Below are 20,363 nucleotides of genomic sequence, written 5' to 3' on the forward strand. Positions count from 1 at the left end.
ATGTAATTTATTAGGAAGTCAATATTATTAATATAAGAACACTTCTATTTAATATAAAGATATCAACATATGTAAAACACAATTATCTCCTTTTGTTTAGGAATTCCATTATGAGATCAGGACTTATGCCATTGCCAAGTGAATTTTAATGAATGAGCCCACATGATAGCACCGTGTGGCTTCCAGGGTTTCCATTTACATGTCTTCAGAGGTGTACACCCAGATTGTGAAGACTTCAAGGGAAATTCTTGATCACTTTTTATGTAGGAATAATAACATGTCTTCATAAAGATCCACTATGAAATGTTTTGGAAATTAGGCAATTACTGTCCTGTATTTCAAAATACAAATCTTTTGACACATTCATAAATAATCAGGGAGAAAAGTTTTCAGCTGCAACAGTTCAGAAACTGAATATTTTGCATTTTGATAAAAACTAAGAGCTGTAAGTAGTTCAATGTCCCTCACACGGGCAACATGAAACCGAAGAAGTTCTTCAATCCACATTGATTCGTTATCTTTATATTCCTGTAGATGCAAAACAAAAAGAGAATCAAAAACAAAATAAATAGCTAAACATCATCTACTTAAGGTACCCATAGACGGTCCGTTCCCGGACCGTCCGTTTTGTACTACTATGCGATGCGTGCTCCCGCGCATCACATAGTACGGTACAAAAAGTATGTGCTGTACATACTTTTTGTACTAGCTAAACATCGTATCGGATCGCATTGCATGCACTAGGCATGCAATCTGATACGATGCATGCTAATTAAGACCCAAACGGATCCGTTTAACGGACCGTGTATGGGCACCTTTAGAACTTGCAGAATTACTGTATACAAGAGTCTTCAATGGTTTGGCAAACAATATAGGCATATTGTTTACCAAACCACTTAAGGCCCATACATACTAGGCTATATTGAGCTGTGTATGGACCTTAACTCATTGGTTACTTCATTAACAATTGTAATACGTTAGAGAAGTGAGCCAGTGGAAGAGTTGCCTATAAGGGTGGAATTCAAATAGGCAAAGGTTGCAAATGCCTTTTGTTGCAGTGTTTAAATGCCGACCACAGCAGCTCGCACTGTTGCTCTGCCGATTCACTCAAAAGCGTTCGCTAACCTATGTAGAGTAAAGTGCAGCGGCTGCCATGCTTCGCCTTAAATCTCAAAAACGACACGTTTCATCCAAATATATGAATGATATGTTAATGTGATAACATGCCTCTAAACTTTCAAGCACTCCCTGAAAACTCAAATCTTTCGGCAAGCCTATCATATTTAGATACCACACATAACCCTGAGGCACTTATGTATTATATAGCTTCCCTTCTGGACTTGTAACTTGGTGGGACTGCTATGCTATTACTGGCGCCTGTCCTTGTGTTGCCCTCCTATGTCCCTATAGATTGTAAGCTTGCAGCAGGGCCCTCCTACCTCCAAGTATGTCTGTCGTTACCCAGTTTGTTTTATCTACAATTGTAAAGCGCAACGGAATCGGCTGCGCTATATAAGAAACTGTAAATAAATAAATGCTTCTATTATTTTCAGTCAACGCTTGAAAACTGATGAAAAGGACATGATTATACATACACACACATATGTATTTATATGTGTATGTCAGTTAGATGATAGGTCGACAGTCAATATGTCGACACCATATGGTCGACATGGTCAAAAGGTTGACATATTTTTACAAGTTTAAAGTGAAAAATAAATTCACATTTTCATACTTTACCTTCCATGTGCACTAGGATTATGAATACTAACATAACCTTAAATGTGGCTAGCGATACAAGCCTGTGAGTGTACATGTTTCCACTAATTTGCCTTACAATATGACCCCCCCCAAAAAAAACCTGTCAACCATTTTTGCATTGAATTTAATCCATGTGTGTATCCATGTCAAACCTTGTATCTTCTGTTCCTATATCTATTGTATACCAGATATGCATGTCTTTACCAGAAGAGGGAGCCAGTGCTTTTTAAATAAACTGAATTGATCTTTTCTTCCGAAGCAATATATGCTGCACTTCCCATATTTACATAACTGTGTGTGTATACACACAAGAACCTCACCAAAAGGAATAAAGTTAAACTTACAGTACAACTTTCCGTGTTATCTGCCCTGTGTGGTACAATAAAGGACAAGGCCTCAAGAGGTCCGTTACACTGTAATGGAGATTCTGCTGGGTTCTTGCAGCTCGTCAAGATAATAAAATAGTGAGTTGGAATGTAAACATTGGAATACTTTGACATTCTGAAAGAGAAAAATAACATTAAAAAATATTATGTAGTGAGAAAATAACCACAAATATAAGGCAATGACCAGTCCACAATTGTAAACCTAAAAGAATAGATTTCAAAATGCAATATATAATGTACAGGTTGAGTATCCCTTATCCAAAATGCTCGGGACCAGGAGAATTTTGGATAACGGATCATTCCGTAGTTCGGAATATTTTAATATTTCAATGATGTATTTTGAAGTACCTTGCATTTATGCTGTATAAACACATCAACCACATGAAATACACACAAATATATTTTATTTGTTCAAAAAAACAAGGTTTGAAAACCTGAAACAAAGTTTGTGTACGATCTCAGGTACTAAATTTGAATGGCAAGCAATCATTGTCTTGCACATATATAGTGCCAGTTACATATCATGTCCTCAGTAGTGCTGCTGCAGATGTCCCCAGTAAGTTTTTAGCAAAAAAAATAATATTTTTTAACCTTCTGGAATGTATGGTTTTCGGAATAATTTGGATAAGGGATATTCGGATAAGGGATACTCAACCTCTCTTGATGAATTCGTATTTTTGTCATTTATATTTGTTAGAATTCCACACCCTTTTTTAAAATTATTTATTCTTTTTTTTACACTGGAAAGCATTGCACGAATAGGACACATATGAAATATGAATGGCTACGACATCGGAAAAATCCAAATGAGAAAAATACGACGGCTTTGTAAATTTGTCCTATTCTTCATTCGTATTTTCGGGTCAAATATGGCCGATCCCATTCGTACAGGGATCGGACGTATATGGCCGTTGTTAGTAAGTTTGATTAATTGAATCTGCCCATAAGCTCACCTAATTCCTTTAAGTTTCACAGTGGATAATTACTTACTGTTTAATTTGCTCCAGGGTGTCATATCGTCCATCAAAATCATTGTCAAATATAGGACCACTGATCACATGGACGCCATTTTTGTCCTCAGCATACTTTAGTAACAGTATGTTCTGCACATAATTCCAAATCACTAAAGAAATAAGCAAAATAGTACTTCCGTAAACCTATTTGTAAACTCATTAATAGCAAAGTACGTAAGGATTGTATTTTATAAAGAACTCTCATTCTTTTGAAGAAAAAGGTTGTTTTTTTGAATGGGAAAGCACAAGAGTGTACAATTAAGGGTTGATTCAATTGCTCAAGAAATAGTTATGTGAAAATCTCCCCAGTTATGCCCCGATATTGCAGAATTGATTATTTTAGAGGACCGGAGGCAAAGGCACAATTAGACCTCATGGGGCCATAGGCAAGATACCAGTTTAGGGTTCTTCTCCCTGCAACTATCCACAGCACTATATATTTTTTGCAGATTGCAGGAGGCCTCGATAGAGTACCTTGGCGCATGTACAATCTACCAATAAATACTCAGCTCCGTGAACATCGGCATTGCATACAAATCTGAATCAGGCTATAGGTCTTTTGGAATTGGCTTAATAACTGTGTCATATTTAAGGTAAGTGTACTGCCTGCTTTACTATACAAATATTTCTTATCCCATCAAAGAACATCAAAAGGGACTTTGGCGTGTGGGCAGGTCTATGTGAGGTGGGGATTTTTTGGATGGCCAGGATATCTTTTATGGGGCCCCTTGCGCCTGTTTTACCTTGTGAAAATCTGCCTCTGACCTGAGGCTACTGTAAATACAGCATATGCCCACTAGATCACAGGCCTTGCAACTAAATTGATCTCTTTGTGTTTAGACTATTATTGCTTAAGAAAAACTTGGGTTTAATAATGAATACACATTGCTTCTGCAGCAAATATATATATACTGCTTCTTTATAACAAGGGCAGATTGAGAACTGAAAGTATAGCTTTGGAAAACATTTCTAGAAGTGGCCACAAACTACCAAAATAAGTGGGATTAATACATCTTCACCTGTGTGGAAACTGTTAGCAGTCTAGTGACCTCCAGACCTTTAAGCTGCTGTGGCAAACCACAAACTTTCACATTTTAAATAATACCCCACCTCCCTTCACTAAAACTGAGCCGATACCCTAAAACTTCTGTGAGGCAGACATTACCATAATCTCTTAAATATAAAAAATAGCCCCACCCCAAACCAGTGGAGCCCAGAAACGTCCCAGAAATGTACAGTATACACTCCCATATAGCGCCCAATCATGTACCTTTAACAGATGACACAATGGATATGCAGTAGATGGGTGCCCACCTTAGATGAGTATTTGCAGCATTGGGTACTCTACAGTGAACCGGCAAAGGTTGTTTGCATGGGAGACAGGAGGGGAATTGGACCATTACTCTGGGCAGGGCAACAAATAAGTGGCTGACAGGTGGCCTCACAGGTGCATTGGCATCCCAGTATTCTTCTCTGTAAGGTTTATGGCCAATCTGCCCATGCTTTTAATATGTATGGGCATGACTGTTGCTGCATGTCTACATCTCCATAAATAGTTTGTATTAAAAAAAAAAAAAAACCTTATGGTGTAGATCTATACTCTTCATGTCATCACAAATACAAACCCCTTGAGTAATTTCAGAGATAGTACTTTTGTGAATCATGTAAGTGCTTTTCTCACAATCTACTACTAACTGATAGGTCAGAGTCATTAAATAAACACATCATGGCAGTGGTTTCCAAACTTTTTGAAATCATGGCACCCTGGAGTCTGCATTTTTTCAAGGCACCCCCCTAGTCCAAGACTTTGGATTGATTAATTACAAAATAAATAAATTCAATTGTGCCCTCCTGTCCCCATTAGATTGAGTTGTATGGTGGTGGGCATAGTTGTGGTATAATTGTTCACATACTGTATCCCCCCCAGCAGTGCACTATGAATGCCAACGTGTAATACAGACCTTGGAAGGCAGGATACATTGGAACAATATTGCTGGTGGTACGCCCTGAATAAGTCACATTTTCAGAAGTTTTTTTGAGGCCTGGAAAATATGTTTAAACATAGCTGTCATTCTATTTATCATCTATTATTGATCACATGCACATTGGTTTGGATGCAAAACATCAATTCAATATTTTGGGGCTGAAACATATACAGGTATGTGTCCTCCTTGTAGTAAGTTCAGATTGTGCTGCAGTAGCTGTAGCCTGAGCAGTTATCAGTAATGGTGCCCACACACACACCGATCCCGGCGGTGCAATGCTATGCGATGGGGTGCACGCTCCCGTGGCACCTCATCGCACAGTACAAAAAGTATGTGCTGTACATACTTTTTGTACTAGCTTTTTATCGCATCGCATTGCATGCACATCGCATGCACAAGGCATACGATGCGATGCTATGTGTTCTAGTTAAGCACAGAACGCATGCCGGGATCGATGCGTCTGTGGGCTCCTTTAGAACTTCATAACCTCTATAGTAAATACAATTTCTGCACAAACTGGCACTTCCACAAACCATGGACAGAACATGTATTTATCTGTCAAGTTAATGTGAGAGTTTTCCTTTTTTTTTTTTTTTTAGCGGCAATCATTTCCACTGCAAAACCAGGTGGATTTTGCATATAATTGATTGCTGCTTTAAAAAAAAAAAAATGGGAAAACTCTCACAAAATCTCTCACTATCTGAAACTCTCACCCCATTACATTTGGCCCAATGTCTGTAATGAAGCCACTGCCCCTGCAGCTTGATGCCACAAATCACTGCCCTGGCCCTTCAAGTGGATGAGTCCATGGTGACATTATTCAATTTAAAGCCTATGGAGCAGATGCAATCCTTAGAGAGTGGTGATAGATACCAACCAATCAAGCTCCTATTATTTCTAAAATACAGCCTGTAACATGGCAGCTATTGTTCTCCACTTTATCACTTTCCAAGGCTAACACACCCCCCCCCCCCCTTCCCTTCCCTTCCTCCCTCCCTATATCAGTATCAGTTACATTTTGAAACCTGAGCCCAAAAGTTAATTGTGGCAGAAGAGGTTTATTATCAAATATAATGAAGCCATGTTTTAAAAGACTACTTGATTTACTTAGGAAAGTCTTCATTAACTTATGCTGGATACACATTATAAGATTATCTGTCCAATCTTCCTGGTTGAAGTGAAAATATTGTAAGGTATTGGAGCAAATGGCAATCAACCATTTGCTCCCAAATGCTGAAAAATTGGCAAAAATGGTCAATCATGTAAACTAGTTAAATCAAATTTGTTGGAATGTGAAGTTTTGTCTTTTTTCCAGTGTTTGGGAGCCATGGGCAATTGTCCTTTGCTCACATACATGACCATATTTTTGTTCCAACCAGAAACATTCTACAGAAAATCTTATAGTGTGTTTCTAGTCATGCACATTATATAGAGGTTTCAATGTGATGTTCAAACAGCTGTGCCAGAAGGTATTAATACAGATTAAATTAGTATAGTTACTTGGAGGAAAGAGAAATCCTTCTTTCAGAGATGGATGATCATGGTAAAACTGACAATTTTGACTTTGGTTGGGTGGGATTCGAACATCCACAAATAAACATGAAGAATCCTCTTCCACGGAAAAAGACACAAATTCCTAAGAAACATTAGGAGAAAGTTCAGAAGTCCAAACATGCAAAAACACACGTCAATATAATAAATATTATTCTTAAATGCAAGTGTACACCAGAAGGGAGTCATCAGTTTCTCATGGTGTTTATTTTTTTATTTTAATACTCCAAAGTCTTGAAACCAACTTTCCTGTGGTGCCACACATTTTATTATTAAAGCATTGTCATCTACTTGGCAGAGTGGACACTTTCTATGAAATGATAGTTATCCCTTAATGTGTAAGGAACAATAGGATACGATGTACTCATAATTAAATAATGACATGTACATTTAGTTACTTGTGTGGAAAATATTCCTGTGTTATTCCATGATAACATTAGACCCTACAATTACCAGTTTGCTAAGTGATGCCATACATTTACATTATATACAGTATTGGGCACATTAAGACATGCACAAATTGAACACTTTATTTAAGTATTGCTAACATCCTTTGAAGAGTGGGGCATGGGACATTGGACAGACAGCAATTAGGTTGACAAGCATTAGGTCGACATGCATGAAGGTCAACATGACTGAAGGTCGACATGGGGAAGTTTGACAGTCAAAAGGGTGACATGAGGGTGGACACTAAAACATAGCACCCCATCCCCTCGCATGGCTCACTGTGCTTGTGATGCTTCAGCCACACTATTTTATTCTCCCACCACGCCCTAGTGGATGGTAGGGTATGAAATTCCACCTGTCAGCAAATGTCGGTTTAAAAAAAAAAGGTGAAAAATCCCATGTCAACCTTTTGATTGTCGACCTAATGCATGCCAACCTAATGACCCATGTCGACTTTCCTGCATGTCGACCTTCCTGCATGTCGACCTAGTGGTGTCGACCCAAGGCTTGTAGACCTAGTGACCGTATCCCGAAGAGTGAATAATAAAATAAACACACATAACTTGGATTTTCCCATAGTGTACAGTATACAATTAATTTATGCATTTACAAATGCTCTGTTTTACATATTTTAACATTAGGCAGATGTAAATGACACTTCCTCATTGAGAGCTTGACAAGGGTGAGTTGTAGGCCTGTAGGGAGAATGTCAGGCTACTCATATGCAGCGTACACAGTGATTGATCTGATTTGCAATGTATCTCTTGAACCATGTAATAGTAGGTGCAAATGTGTGCACTGATAACGATGACGACTCTTTCTCATGTAAGTGAGCTGTATGGACATATCGATATGTGCAACTCTGCATATAGAGTAGATGAATATCTGCATACAGGTAAATAGTAAGACTTTATAGACATTTATTTAAAAATATATGCTACATTTAATATAATATATATATATATATATATATATATATATATATATATACACACATACATACATACATACATACACACACACACACACACACACACACACACATACATGATTTCAATTAATGTTCAACATAACAAATGTGTTTTGAAACTTCTTAGCTTCTATGCATATATAACATTGCAGGTTGAGTATCCTTATCCAAAATGCTCAGGACAAGAAGAATGTTGGATAACTGATTATTCTGTATTTCAGAATATTTTTATATTTCAATGATGTATCTTGAGGTATCTTGCATTTATGTTGTATATGTTGTATAACAACATCAAACACATGATATAGAAAACAATATATTTTATTTGTGCATAAACAAGGTTTCAAAACATGGAACAAAGTTTGTTTGTCTCAGGCACTGACTTTGAATGCCAAGCAATCATTTTCTAGCAAATATTTAGTGCCAGTTACATAACATGTCCCCAGTAGTGCCAGTTACATATCATATCCCCAGTAGTGCCAGTTACATATCATGTCCCCAGTAGTGCCAGTTACATATCATGTCCCCAGTAGTGCCAGTTACATATCATGTCCCCAGTAGTGCAAGTTACATATCATGTCCCCAGTAGTGCCAGTTACAGATCATGTCTCCAGTAGTGCCAGTTACAGATCATGTCCCCAGTAGTGCCAGTTACATATCATGTCCCCAGTAGGGCCAGTTACAGATGTCCCCAGTAGTGGCAGTTACATAACATGTCCCCAGTAGTGCCAGTTACATATCATGTCCCCAGTAGTGCAAGTTACATATCATGTTCCCAGTAGGGCCAGTAACATAACATGTCCCCAGTAGTAATAAGTGTGCGCAGGGGGGGGGGGGGGTGCCAGGGGTGCACAAGCACCTCCTAATGACACCCCCCTCGCTGCTGCTGCCTCCTTCACATTTATGTTCCTGTCCGTGCCTCCTTCCCCCCCACCGCCTGGCACCTCCATCCCTCCTCAGCCTGGCCGGCAGCGGCAGCTTTCCCCCCCCCCTTCGCCAGGCAGCAGGAGGGCCGTCCCCCCCTCCACCCAGTGCCTCCTTCCCTCTTCTGCCTGACAGCGGCAGCTTACTCCCCATGGCAGTGCTCTCCCCTCCCTCCGCAGGCTCAAGGCAGCTCTGTCCCATATACACGCCACTGTGTATATGGGACAGAGCTGTGTATATAGCACTATGGGGGCATTACATTGCGTGGCAATATGGGGGCATTATGTGTGTGGCACTACAGGGGGAATTATGCATGTGGCACTACAGGGGCATTATGTGTGTTTCACTATAGGATGCAGTATGTCTATGGCACTATTGAGGCATTGTGTGTGACATGAAAGGATTAGCATTATGTGTGTGGCACTACGGGGGGCATTATACATGTGACACTATGGGTGGCATTATGCATGTGGAACTACGGGGGCATTATGTATATAGAACTAAGGGAGGCATTATATGTGGGCAATAAACATGTAATCCCCGCAGACATCGAGCATGTAATCCCCCTGGACAGCGAGCATGTAATCCCTCCTGGCAATGAGCATGCAACTATCACGGGGAATGAGCATGTGGTCCCTGTGGCAAAGAGCATGCAACCCCCTTTCTCCCCCCCCCCCACCGGCCATGTCAAGGAGCATGTAAACCCTGTAAAGAAGAATTTAAACCCTGGCATCGAACATGTAATTCCTGACAACGAGCATGTAGGTAAGTGCTCTTATAAGGCATAATATGTAAGGGGCATTATGGTGTGTGGAATAATGTGTAATGAGCAATGTGGTGTGTGATATAATATGAAATGTATACATGTATACACCATATACATGTGGTATAATGTGTAATGGGTATTTTGGTGCATGGCATAATGTGTAATGGGCATTGCTGTGTGTGGAATAATGTGTAATGGGCATCACAGCATGTGGCATAATGTGTAATAGGTAATTCAGTGTGGGGCGTAATATGTAATTGACATTACAGTGTGTGGTCTAATAGGTAATTGCCATTACAGTGTGAGGCGTAATGAGCATTACAATGTGAGGCGCAACATGTAATGGGCATTACAGTGTGTGGTATAACATGTAATGGGCATTAGGGCATGTGGTATACTATGTAATGGCTGTGTGACGTGTAATAGACATTATGGTGTAAATTTTTGGTGCATGCCTTTGGAGCGTACTGTCACTATTGTCCCTATTTTATCAAAAACTTCTCAAACCCTGGCATAATGTGTAATGGGCATTACAGTGTGTGGCATTATGGGGGGGCATTACTGTGTGTGGCATAATGTGTAATGGGCATTACAGTGTGTGGCATTATGTGTAATGGGCATTACAGTTTACATTTTTACAGTGTGCCTGCGGCGCCCACTGACCCTGTTTCTGGTATGTGTGGGTGGAAAAGCCCATATACATAAATAAGTCACCTTATATTTAGCTTGCATTTATGCCCAGTAGGCGGTGATGGACACGCCCAGTAGGCGATAATGTACACGCCCCTCCAATGGTGCACCCCCTAATTAAATGGGCTGCGCATGCCTATACCAGTAGTGCTCTTACAGATGTTCCCAGTAGTGCCAGTTACATAACATGTCCCCAGTAGTGCTTTTAGCATTCACTTTCTGGATGTATGGTTTTCAGAATAATTTGGATAAGGGATACTCAACCTGTATTAGTATCTATCCAGTATTTTAGTGAAATAGAATACAACTTACATTTTTCCCTATTGTATATGAACTCCACAGAGGCATCTTAATATTGTAGCTGTACCCACTCACATACTTGTCATGGTACAAGATGCAATAGCTGCTGTTTTGCAAAACTGTTGGTCTTCCAAATGGCAGATTGTGCTTAATAATGTTAGATTCTTATGAGGCAGCCAAAGGAGAAAAAAAAACAATGAACCAAAATGACTCAACAACAAATAAATGTCCAGTATAATATTATACATATTACATACAGAGTAATATTTTTTAAATATTAGCATTGTGTATTTTTACAAAATCAGGTAACTTGGATGTCCAGGTCAATGCATTTAAAAAAAAAAAACACTTAAAAAGTTGTAATACATTGTAACCAATTAGTTTGATCAGTAAGTAAAAGTAACAAAAAAAAATAATCAATGCATAAAGGTTATTGGTCCAGGACCAAAGATACATGTTTGTGTGGCCCTCTGGTGAGAGGAAATATTGTAAAATATATACAAAAATAGAGAAAAGGGAGAATTACTGTAAAGTCATTTAATTATTGCTTTGGTAGTTACATATTGAATATAAGGTACTTATGTAGTATCTGGGCTGCCGATTTTGTGATTGTATGCCTTACCTTAAGGCATACAATCAGATGCGATGCGATGCGATTTTGCATAGGATTCAATGTTAAGAAGGTCCTGTTCATTTCCCCACTATCCAAGTGGGCATAGAGTTGATTATATATAGCGTGGCGAGCGCAGCGAGCCACCGAGCCCGATGCGTGGCGCGCGAAGCGAGCCCCGCGAGGGGACGCATATTTCTTAAAAAGAATTCGGTGTCCCCTCGCGGGGCTCGCTACGCTCGCCACGCTTCGGGCTCGGTGGCTCGCTACGCTCGCCACAGGTTTATATCCAACTCCATGCCCACTTGGATAGTGGGGAAAGGAAAAGGACCCCTTTTTCCCATGGAATTCTATGTTAAAATGGACTCAGACCATTTTAACATTGAATCCTATGGAAAAATCTTGACCATCGCATCGCATACGATTTGGTCGCATGCGATGCGATGCGATCCGATTTCTAAATCGGACGCCCAGATACTACATAAGTACCGAATATAATTATGCAGGATACATACAGATGACCAGAAGTTGGGATGTCAGCGGTCAGAATATCAAAGAAGGGAACCCTGACAGGGTTCTGCTAAGTAGCCTGACCCTAACCCTCCTGCCCTGTAGCCAAACCAGTACCTGCAGTCTAACCCTTACCTTCACCCCCCATCAGCCAAACCTTGTCCCCAATATTGCCGAAGCTTAACAACCTCCCTGACCTAACCTTAACCCACCCGGAATACTAACGATTGGGCTGCCAGCAGTCAGGATTCCAGCATTGGCATCTCCATTAATGTCTTCTGCCTGCAAGTCCAGATGCCGGTGTCAATATTCTAACTGCCAGTATCAAGACTGCCGGGATGTTAACTAGGTTGATAAGTTGAACTCGATGGACTAACTTCTATTTTAGTTACTATGTTATGTTAACTGCATCCTTTTATACATCCAATACAAACATCCAACTACAATACCTAATGGATACATTTATTTCTAATAACATCCACTTATGTTGGCATGGTAAAATTCCACATTGTGATGCCGACATTATGACAGTGATGTACAAATTTGTTATTTGCTATAGACCAGTACTTGCATGTCAACGTTAATAGTAAATGTTAATTTAATGAATTTGCATTTATGTATAAACCCCTAGCAAACTTAGCAGCACAAAAAAAAATTCAGTGAACTGCAAGACTGGTTATTAATAGGCAGATAGCAGATATATAAACCATTAGAAGTAAAATAAACGTGTCAAAAATTGCATATACTAGTCCTGCTTGACCATATAAGGTATGTGTGCATGGTGTAATAGGTCTGAACAGGATATGTAGGTGATTGTTTTTCAGATTAAAAGCAATAAACTAATACTGGAATAATAATAATTAATAAATAAATATACCAGTGGAGTGACAGGCAAGTGAGTATGTTGAAAATGCACAGTTATTTAATTAAAATAAATATATAAAAAGGATAGCATCTTCATTTGTATTATAAAATCAAGAGAAGATGCAGTAAACAGTAAAGGAATTGAGCAGGTTATTGCACAACTGAGAAGATCAGAGGTGGGATGGGCCAGTAAAATTCCTTCAAATCTTGGTACCATGTGCTCTACATGGCTCCTGGAAGGCAGGCAGATGATGCTATCTGGCAGCTCCAAATATGTTTTTAAATGCTGTTAGTGGCTGTGTGATTACAGGATCATATCCTGTAAAACTGATAAAATGCTGATTGGCAGGATATTGCTAACCCTTCGCCAAGAAGAGGTCCGATTCTTTTTAATGGCTCTGTTGGGCACCATTTAGTGCCCGTCAGCAAGCAAAACACTTTAATTCCCCCTTCACGGAGAAATATTCTCCCATGAAGTTTGCGGCCAGTATAAACAAAAGAGAGGGTCCCCCTGTGTAAAGTGGCATGGGCCCTCCAAAGGCTCAATCCGTCTATGGGTACTGGGCATACAACAAATGACAAAGTTCATTCTTGCAAGGCATTATTACAAAGCTTACATTTTGCATTCTACATATTGCTAGGCATTGTTATAGGACTTAAGGTGGCCATACATCAGAAAGATATTGTACCCAATCATACAATCTCAATTGATTGTAAGATGGATTGTATGCAGATTGTGTGTCCAAAAACCACCAAGGACTGCCGGGGAGTTGAAGGGAAATTGGACACAATCATGAGCACAATCGATCTTAAGATCGATCTTTCTGATGTATGGCCAGCATTAGTACAGTATATATTACATATTTCTAGGCATTATTGTAGGGCTTAGCACAGTGCATAGTGCATATAGCTAGGCTTTATTACATGGCTTATGTTGTGCATGCTACTGTACATATTGCTAGGCATTATTATAGTGCATATTACATATTGCTAGCAGATATTACAAGGCTTAGTATAGTGCGTACTAGAGCTTACAAGGCAGTTGCTGGAATATGAAGCCCAGCCTACTGAGCATGCTCTGCTTGTGTATAGCACAGTGAGAGCACGAGCACTGTTCCTGCACAGGATTCTTGTCTGGCCCTGGTCTCATTGGATTGGTCTCATGTCTCACTATCATTAACAAAAATGACCATACCTTAATTATTACCTTTCTGAGGTGTAAGCATTAACTGTTTCCTAAATCCAACTTCTTTTAGAGCCTGCAAAATAGACCAGATTATTACTGTATTACTTCTGTGTACAAATGCTTATATTTCCAAAAATAAATAATAACTTAAATTGCAATGCATCAATGGTATGTGAATTATCAATTATATATTTTTAATCAAATCAGATTCCGCAAGATATGGGGAGACACTGTACAGTAGTGCATTTTTACCATCCACTATATGCCTCCTCCCTGTCACTTTACACATACCTCCCAACAGTCCCGATTTTATCGGGACAGTCCCGATTGTCAGGGCCTGTCCCGATGTCCCACCCACATGCGCACAGCGTCTATTCCCGCAGCCAGGGGGCTGGGGGCATGGCTAGAGGCTCACAGAGCCTCTGGGTCATGCCCCCATAGCGGCAAAATGGGGGCGTGGCCTCGCAGAAGAGCCGCGCGTATAGGCCACGCCCCAAATTAGGCCACACCCAGAAAATTTCAGCACGCCTCCGGCGCGCAGGAGCATCGTCCCGCTTGCAGAACTTCGAAAGTTGGGAGGTATGCTTTACAGGTGCCCTGCCAATGGGTGTTTCCGTTCCAGAGTCCAATGTGTCTTTTTGGCCGAGTTTAATTTTTTTTAGTAAGAAGCTGATTGGTTGGTAATTTATCCCCTACAATTTCACATTTGGCAATTAAAATTGCTTCAGAAAACTTGATTTTATCTGAAAGTGGAATTAGCTTTTAAAAGTAATTGAATGTAGATTAGCAGAAAAGATCTATAAATCACAGATATTTTAAGTTAACTAGAAATTAGCAATAGCCACGCTAAGAATACAAATGCGATTTTATTCTTAATACAAATGCATGCGACTGTTATAGCCGTATGCAAATTCTTATTCCGGAGGGTAATTTACAAAGAAGTCAAATACGACTGCTTTGTATTTACGAATGGCGTATGGATTCGTATTAATGGCCGTAAATACTATTGTACATTGCTGTGGAACTATGAGTCCAAGCAAGCCTCCCCTGCTTGCAGGGACTTGAAGAAGCATGCAAGGCATTTAAGGGCCCGCTGGAACTTGTAGTTCCACAGTAATACTAATAGTTAAATAAACACACTGACACAATACTTACCTATGTTGAGCCCGTAGGTAGGTCTACGTCCATCCATCCGTCCGGTCCTGAAGAAATCCATGGGGTACCTGTTGAAACAAATTATACTTACAAGTCTCCTCCGGCGTAGATCTGGTCCTCTTCGTTCCAAGTAGGAACTTGGCGCCTAGCGGCCAATAGCGGCATTTGGGAGGAGGAGCCACACGATGTAAACACTGACATTGTGCGGCTTCTCCTCAGTCTGGTGGCTCGGTTTCAGTGTTTTATTTTTTGCCAAGTCCGGGGATCCTACTTGGAATGAAGAGGACCAGATCTATGCCGAAGGAGACTTCTAAGTATAATTTGCTTATCAGTGTGTTTATTTAACTATTTGTATTGCTGGGGAACTACAAGTTCCAGTGTGCCCTTTAAAGCCCTGCATGCTGGGACTTGTGGTTCTCCAAGTTCCTGCATGCAGGGGAAGCTTGCTGGGACTCATATTTCCACAGCAATATACAATAGTTTTAATTTAATTTTTACACTTTTATCAGACCGATGCCCACAGCCCAGGGACATCGGGGACAACCCCAGGCTTCAGCCTGGGCAGGTAAATGCTGGAGGGGGGGACCCCTTCAATGGGGGGTCCCAACTCCCCCAGGACCCCTGCCCAGACTGACCGGTCAGCAGGTGAATGCTTTGGCCGGGGGGACTGGTATAAAAAGTCTCCCCCGGCTGTGGCATTACCCTGCTGGCTGGTTGGGCCTGGTGCTGGGTCTTAAAATACAGGGGACCCCTAGTCATTTTGTCCCCCCTATTTTGGGAACCAGGACTGGCCCTTGGGCCTGGTGCTGGTTTTAAAAAAATCAGTGGAACTCTAGTTGACACTGATTTATTAAAGCCAGGACCGGCTCTGTGAGTCTGGGGCTGGTTCCGGACCACACAATTTTTTAAATGTAATTATTTTTTTTTCTATTTTTTTTACACTGCAGCCTGCACGGATCTAACTGATCTATGCAGGCTTCTGCCAAATATGCCTGGAAAATTAAGTGTATTTTCCAGGCGTATTTTACCGGCAATTAGCGGCCATATCCTGCTAATTGCCGGTAATTAGTGGCCGTATAATACATACTTAGTAAATTAGGAATCACCATTCTTTTGAATGGTGTTTCCTATTCGTATTCTATCGATGACGCATACATTCGTATTTGTAAATACGAATGTGCCATAAATATGAATTGATGTATTTTTGGGATAGTAAATTTGTAAAATTTTGTAAAAAAATTGGTGTCTTTTTGGATACGAATACACTTATTTTTTACGAAAAAAGCTTAGTAAATTTTCCCCTAAGTTCGTAATAGTAATAGTAGCTCAACTGTGCCAAATTTTTTAAAATAATAAAATACAGATTAATCCACCCTTTTTTGTTTCAAATTTCCAGAAAGCGATTTTCCTTGTATTGGTCAATTCATGCTATTTACATTCCTCAAACATGACCACTTAGAATGGAATACATTTGTCTACTGTTGGTTATCCTGGTACAAAAAAAGTCAGGCATAGATTTAAATTGGTCACCCGCCAGGATCACATTTAAGGTGTCCACTCCACCCTGATCACTGCAGAGCTCATATTCCCATTGACCACCACATCCCAATATATGAATGAAATGCACGTATTAATACTGATACTACTGCTACTTGCACCGCAAAGTAAGAAAGGACAGGGGAGATAATATGATGGTCATATAGGTTTACACATACCTAAACACTCTTCTTTATTTTACCCATTGACAGCCAATAAAGAAGGGGTGTATGTTTAGTGAAAATCACCAAGCTACTTGTGATCAATGTGAATGGAGTGTAAAATAGATTAACATTAACCCTTTATCGAGTACTGTAGCCACGAGGAAAAAAATATTTTCTTCCAAATGCACGAAGGCAATGTGACCGATAAAGGGTTAAGTCGCTAATTACTGATTTTAGGTGCTCTCTAAAACTTTACACTTCAGTCTAAGGGGGGTATTCAATGTGAGTGTCACGGCAGTCGAGCTTGCTCGACCGCCGTGACCCAGTCCTGTTCTCGGTCAGCTCAACCGAGAACATGCAGGTGGGATTCAATGTCCCGCCTGCCGGGGAGCGAGAAGGGGGCGTGGCCACGAGTTGCGGCCGGGAAGAGGAGAGCTGCAGCCGGCAGAACGAGCCTGACAGATTGTGATGTCGGACTCGTTCTGCCGAGATACCCTGCTCAATGCTGTCGGGGAAGACCGCATTGAATAGGGCCCGACGGGAGATGCTCGCCGGCGATTGAATACCCCCCTAAGCATCAAGTTATAAAAACACGTTCAATACATTTTTTTTCTTTTTTGGGTTTTACAAAAAGCTGGAAAAGTTCTTACTTCTGAGAATGCTTCAGGTTAAACATATTTATAAGGAGCTAAAATAATGCAGCTGAAAATATTATTTAAGTGAGTATGCTTACATTAGTGGCAATAGTGGTTATTACTATTTTTAGTGACAGTGTAAGACGAAGGGGTTATAAAATGAGCAGTTATTGTAAGAATAATGGAATTGGGTCCTTCCTTCAGGTTTGCACAGACACCTAAAACTTCTAACAACATTACAATTTTAAGGATATGTACAGAATGGAAAATCTACCAACTGGAAATCTACCAACTGTTAATCACTTAGCCAGGAGGTGGCAGTCTGTACATACTGTACTCTACAATACCTATTGGATTGCAAAGATAGATGAAGAATCCCAGGTGCCCTGAATAACAGAGGGGAACCGTCCTTGGTTGTCCTGCTGAGTGGCACCCTATATACCCAATATGCAGCTCTTCAAATTGTTGGGAGAGACTGAAGCTCAGCCTTAAGAGGAATGCTCCTCTTTTTTCTGAATCATGGCATCTTTATAACTATAGGAGTCCATTCAGCCAACCTCTCCTTTAGTGACAAGACTCCATTTGTCTTACTCTGGCAATATGCATGTGGGCAAGTAAGCATAAAAATACACATTCCACCCTTAGGGGTCCATTTATTAAGGATCACATTTACAATGCGATAGGGGCGGATTATTGCCACCCAGGATCCACCATCCCCAGAGGTGCTGCTTGCCCCCGGCTGTCTGTAGTGCCGGCACTTTGGCGTCACCCAGGTGCTGGCTGCATCACAATATCAATGATTATGGAGGTATTTAGCATAACTTAGGGCCTTATTTTGGTTCACTCTTTCTGACAAAATCCTTCTTAGATGGACAAAACCATGTGCACTGCAGGGGGGCAGATGTAAAATGTGCAGAGAGAATTAGATTTGGGTGAGTTATTTTGTTTCTGTGAAGGGAAAATACTGGCTGCTTTATTTTTACACTGCAATATAGATCTCACTTTGAAGTAAAACCCCACCCAAATCTAATTATATCTGCACAAGTTACATCTGCCCCACCTGCAGTGCACATGGTTTTGCCCATCTAAGAAGGATTTTGTCAGAAAGAGTGAACTAAAATAAGGCCCTTAGAGAGAAACAATACTGTGAAAGATAAAGTACTAGCTAAACAGCTTCTACCTTCCATTTTACAGGCTGAGTTTAATTTTTTTTAGGAAGAAGCGGATTGGTTGGTAATTTATTCCCTACAATTTTCTCTCACCACGCTTTGATAAATACACCTCATTGAGATACACACATGGGTTCTCTAAGTAAATATTGACATTCTAGGAGTTACTTATAAACAGCAGAGTTGAGAATTCCTGATGTACTATATGCTACGTGGCTACAAGAACAAATATTTGTATGCAGTATACACTGCAAGTTACATTTTACAAACTTAAAGGTATTCACATATGTCAATGAAAATTGCTTCAGAAAACTTGATTTAATCTGAAAGTGGAATTTCCCTTTAAACATAATTGAACTTGGCACATTTTGGCCTTTGGAAGACAAATGAGTTAGGGGGCCTTCATATTGATGCACAGATAGATTTATACAGTTAACATAAAGAACTTACCAATGTATTACACGAACAGCCAAAGCTGTTAACATCGATGCCCTGGATTATAGAGCACTGAAAAGGTTCAGACAGCTCTTCTGAAAGTGTTGGCTCATAAACCGGTTTCTTTAGCAAATGATTAAGGCTGCCATGGGTTCCATTATTGGCTGCAGGCTCAATTCCTAGTAAGTCTAGAACACATAAAGCAAGTTTAGTTTTAGACTGTAATAAAGCATTACGCTAAGGGGGCGATTCTGGTTGACACTCAGAGCTGCAAAATTCGCAGCTTTGCATGTAATCTATGTGCTGCATATGCATGCGGGGACAGAATAACTTGATGGTTGCTGACCAGCAAATTATTTTGCAAACACTCACAGATCTAAGACACCTCTATGTTGTCTTAGATCTGCAGGCTCCCTGTACGGAAAGAGGGCGGGCAGCTGACAGACGCTGACGTCAGCTGACCACCACCGGCACCTGCATCACTGGCAAATTTATATGGGAACGCCCAGCATTTTCATGGGAATGCCCCACCGGCAGTGCTGTGCGCGTGCAGCCGGCGAATAATCAATTCACCGTGGCCGCGCGCACAATGCAGCTGCACATGCTCATAAGTGTCATAAAACATCGCTCCCCTGTGAGAACACTCAGGGGGGAGTGATTACATTAGAATCACACCCTAAATGTCATAAAATAATAAAATGGCAATAAACCACTTACCACACATCAAATTATAGATTTCTATATTTTCAAATGGCTCCACTTCTGTCTGAAACTTGAACATGGGACCATAACCAATGAAAAGAGCCTGAAATTAAAAAGAACCATTTGATTTAGAATTTCTCTGTTACATTTAATAGCGTCTTTGTTTTATTAGTACAATGCTTTAAATAGAATCACATATGCAGCATTCTTCATTAATGGTGTAAGCTCAATGCAACTATGCAATTGTTTTAGTGATTACTTTCATTTTAGATCAAGAAGTCTGACTTACGTATTTTAGGGTAGTGAATAGATGCTATTATAGGTGCTGTAACTGTATCATTAAAAAATATATCTGCAACATAAAGTGAAGGTTCACATGTTTAAGCCAAATAAGGAAACACTTTGGGTGACATTCTATGGATTGAGATAAATGCGCATGTTTTTATATCGCACCACATCGCACTTTTGAAAATCGCAAGATTGGCCCGTTTTTTGCATATTTAATAAGATGCGAAAAACGGGCCAAATAGTGCGAATAGGTGCGAGTTGGTGCGATTTCTTTAGTCCTGAAAATGTGCGATTTTCATGTATGAAAATCGCACAT

The 20,363-nt window shown here is 40.2% G+C and overlaps 1 protein-coding gene across 1 annotated transcript in view; it reads right to left on the minus strand.

The window, feature by feature from the left end:
* ENPP1 (ectonucleotide pyrophosphatase/phosphodiesterase 1) overlaps positions 1 to 20,363 on the minus strand; it is a 139,062-nt gene continuing 118,699 nt past the window's right edge. The window contains exons 17-25 of the mRNA XM_083176706.1: positions 19,775 to 19,862; positions 19,073 to 19,245; positions 13,985 to 14,036; positions 10,806 to 10,957; positions 6,646 to 6,781; positions 5,122 to 5,202; positions 3,138 to 3,270; positions 2,106 to 2,262; positions 1 to 528 (exon numbers count right to left, since the gene is read on the minus strand). Coding sequence (XP_083032832.1) covers positions 364 to 528; positions 2,106 to 2,262; positions 3,138 to 3,270; positions 5,122 to 5,202; positions 6,646 to 6,781; positions 10,806 to 10,957; positions 13,985 to 14,036; positions 19,073 to 19,245; positions 19,775 to 19,862 — 1,137 coding nt within the window. The 3' untranslated portion in view covers positions 1 to 363. The remainder of the gene's footprint in view (positions 529 to 2,105; positions 2,263 to 3,137; positions 3,271 to 5,121; positions 5,203 to 6,645; positions 6,782 to 10,805; positions 10,958 to 13,984; positions 14,037 to 19,072; positions 19,246 to 19,774; positions 19,863 to 20,363) is intronic.

The sequence above is a fragment of the Crinia signifera genome, chromosome 3 (assembly GCF_055691185.1).
Source record: "Crinia signifera chromosome 3, ASM5569118v1, whole genome shotgun sequence".
Classification (NCBI taxonomy): domain Eukaryota; kingdom Metazoa; phylum Chordata; class Amphibia; order Anura; family Myobatrachidae; genus Crinia; species Crinia signifera.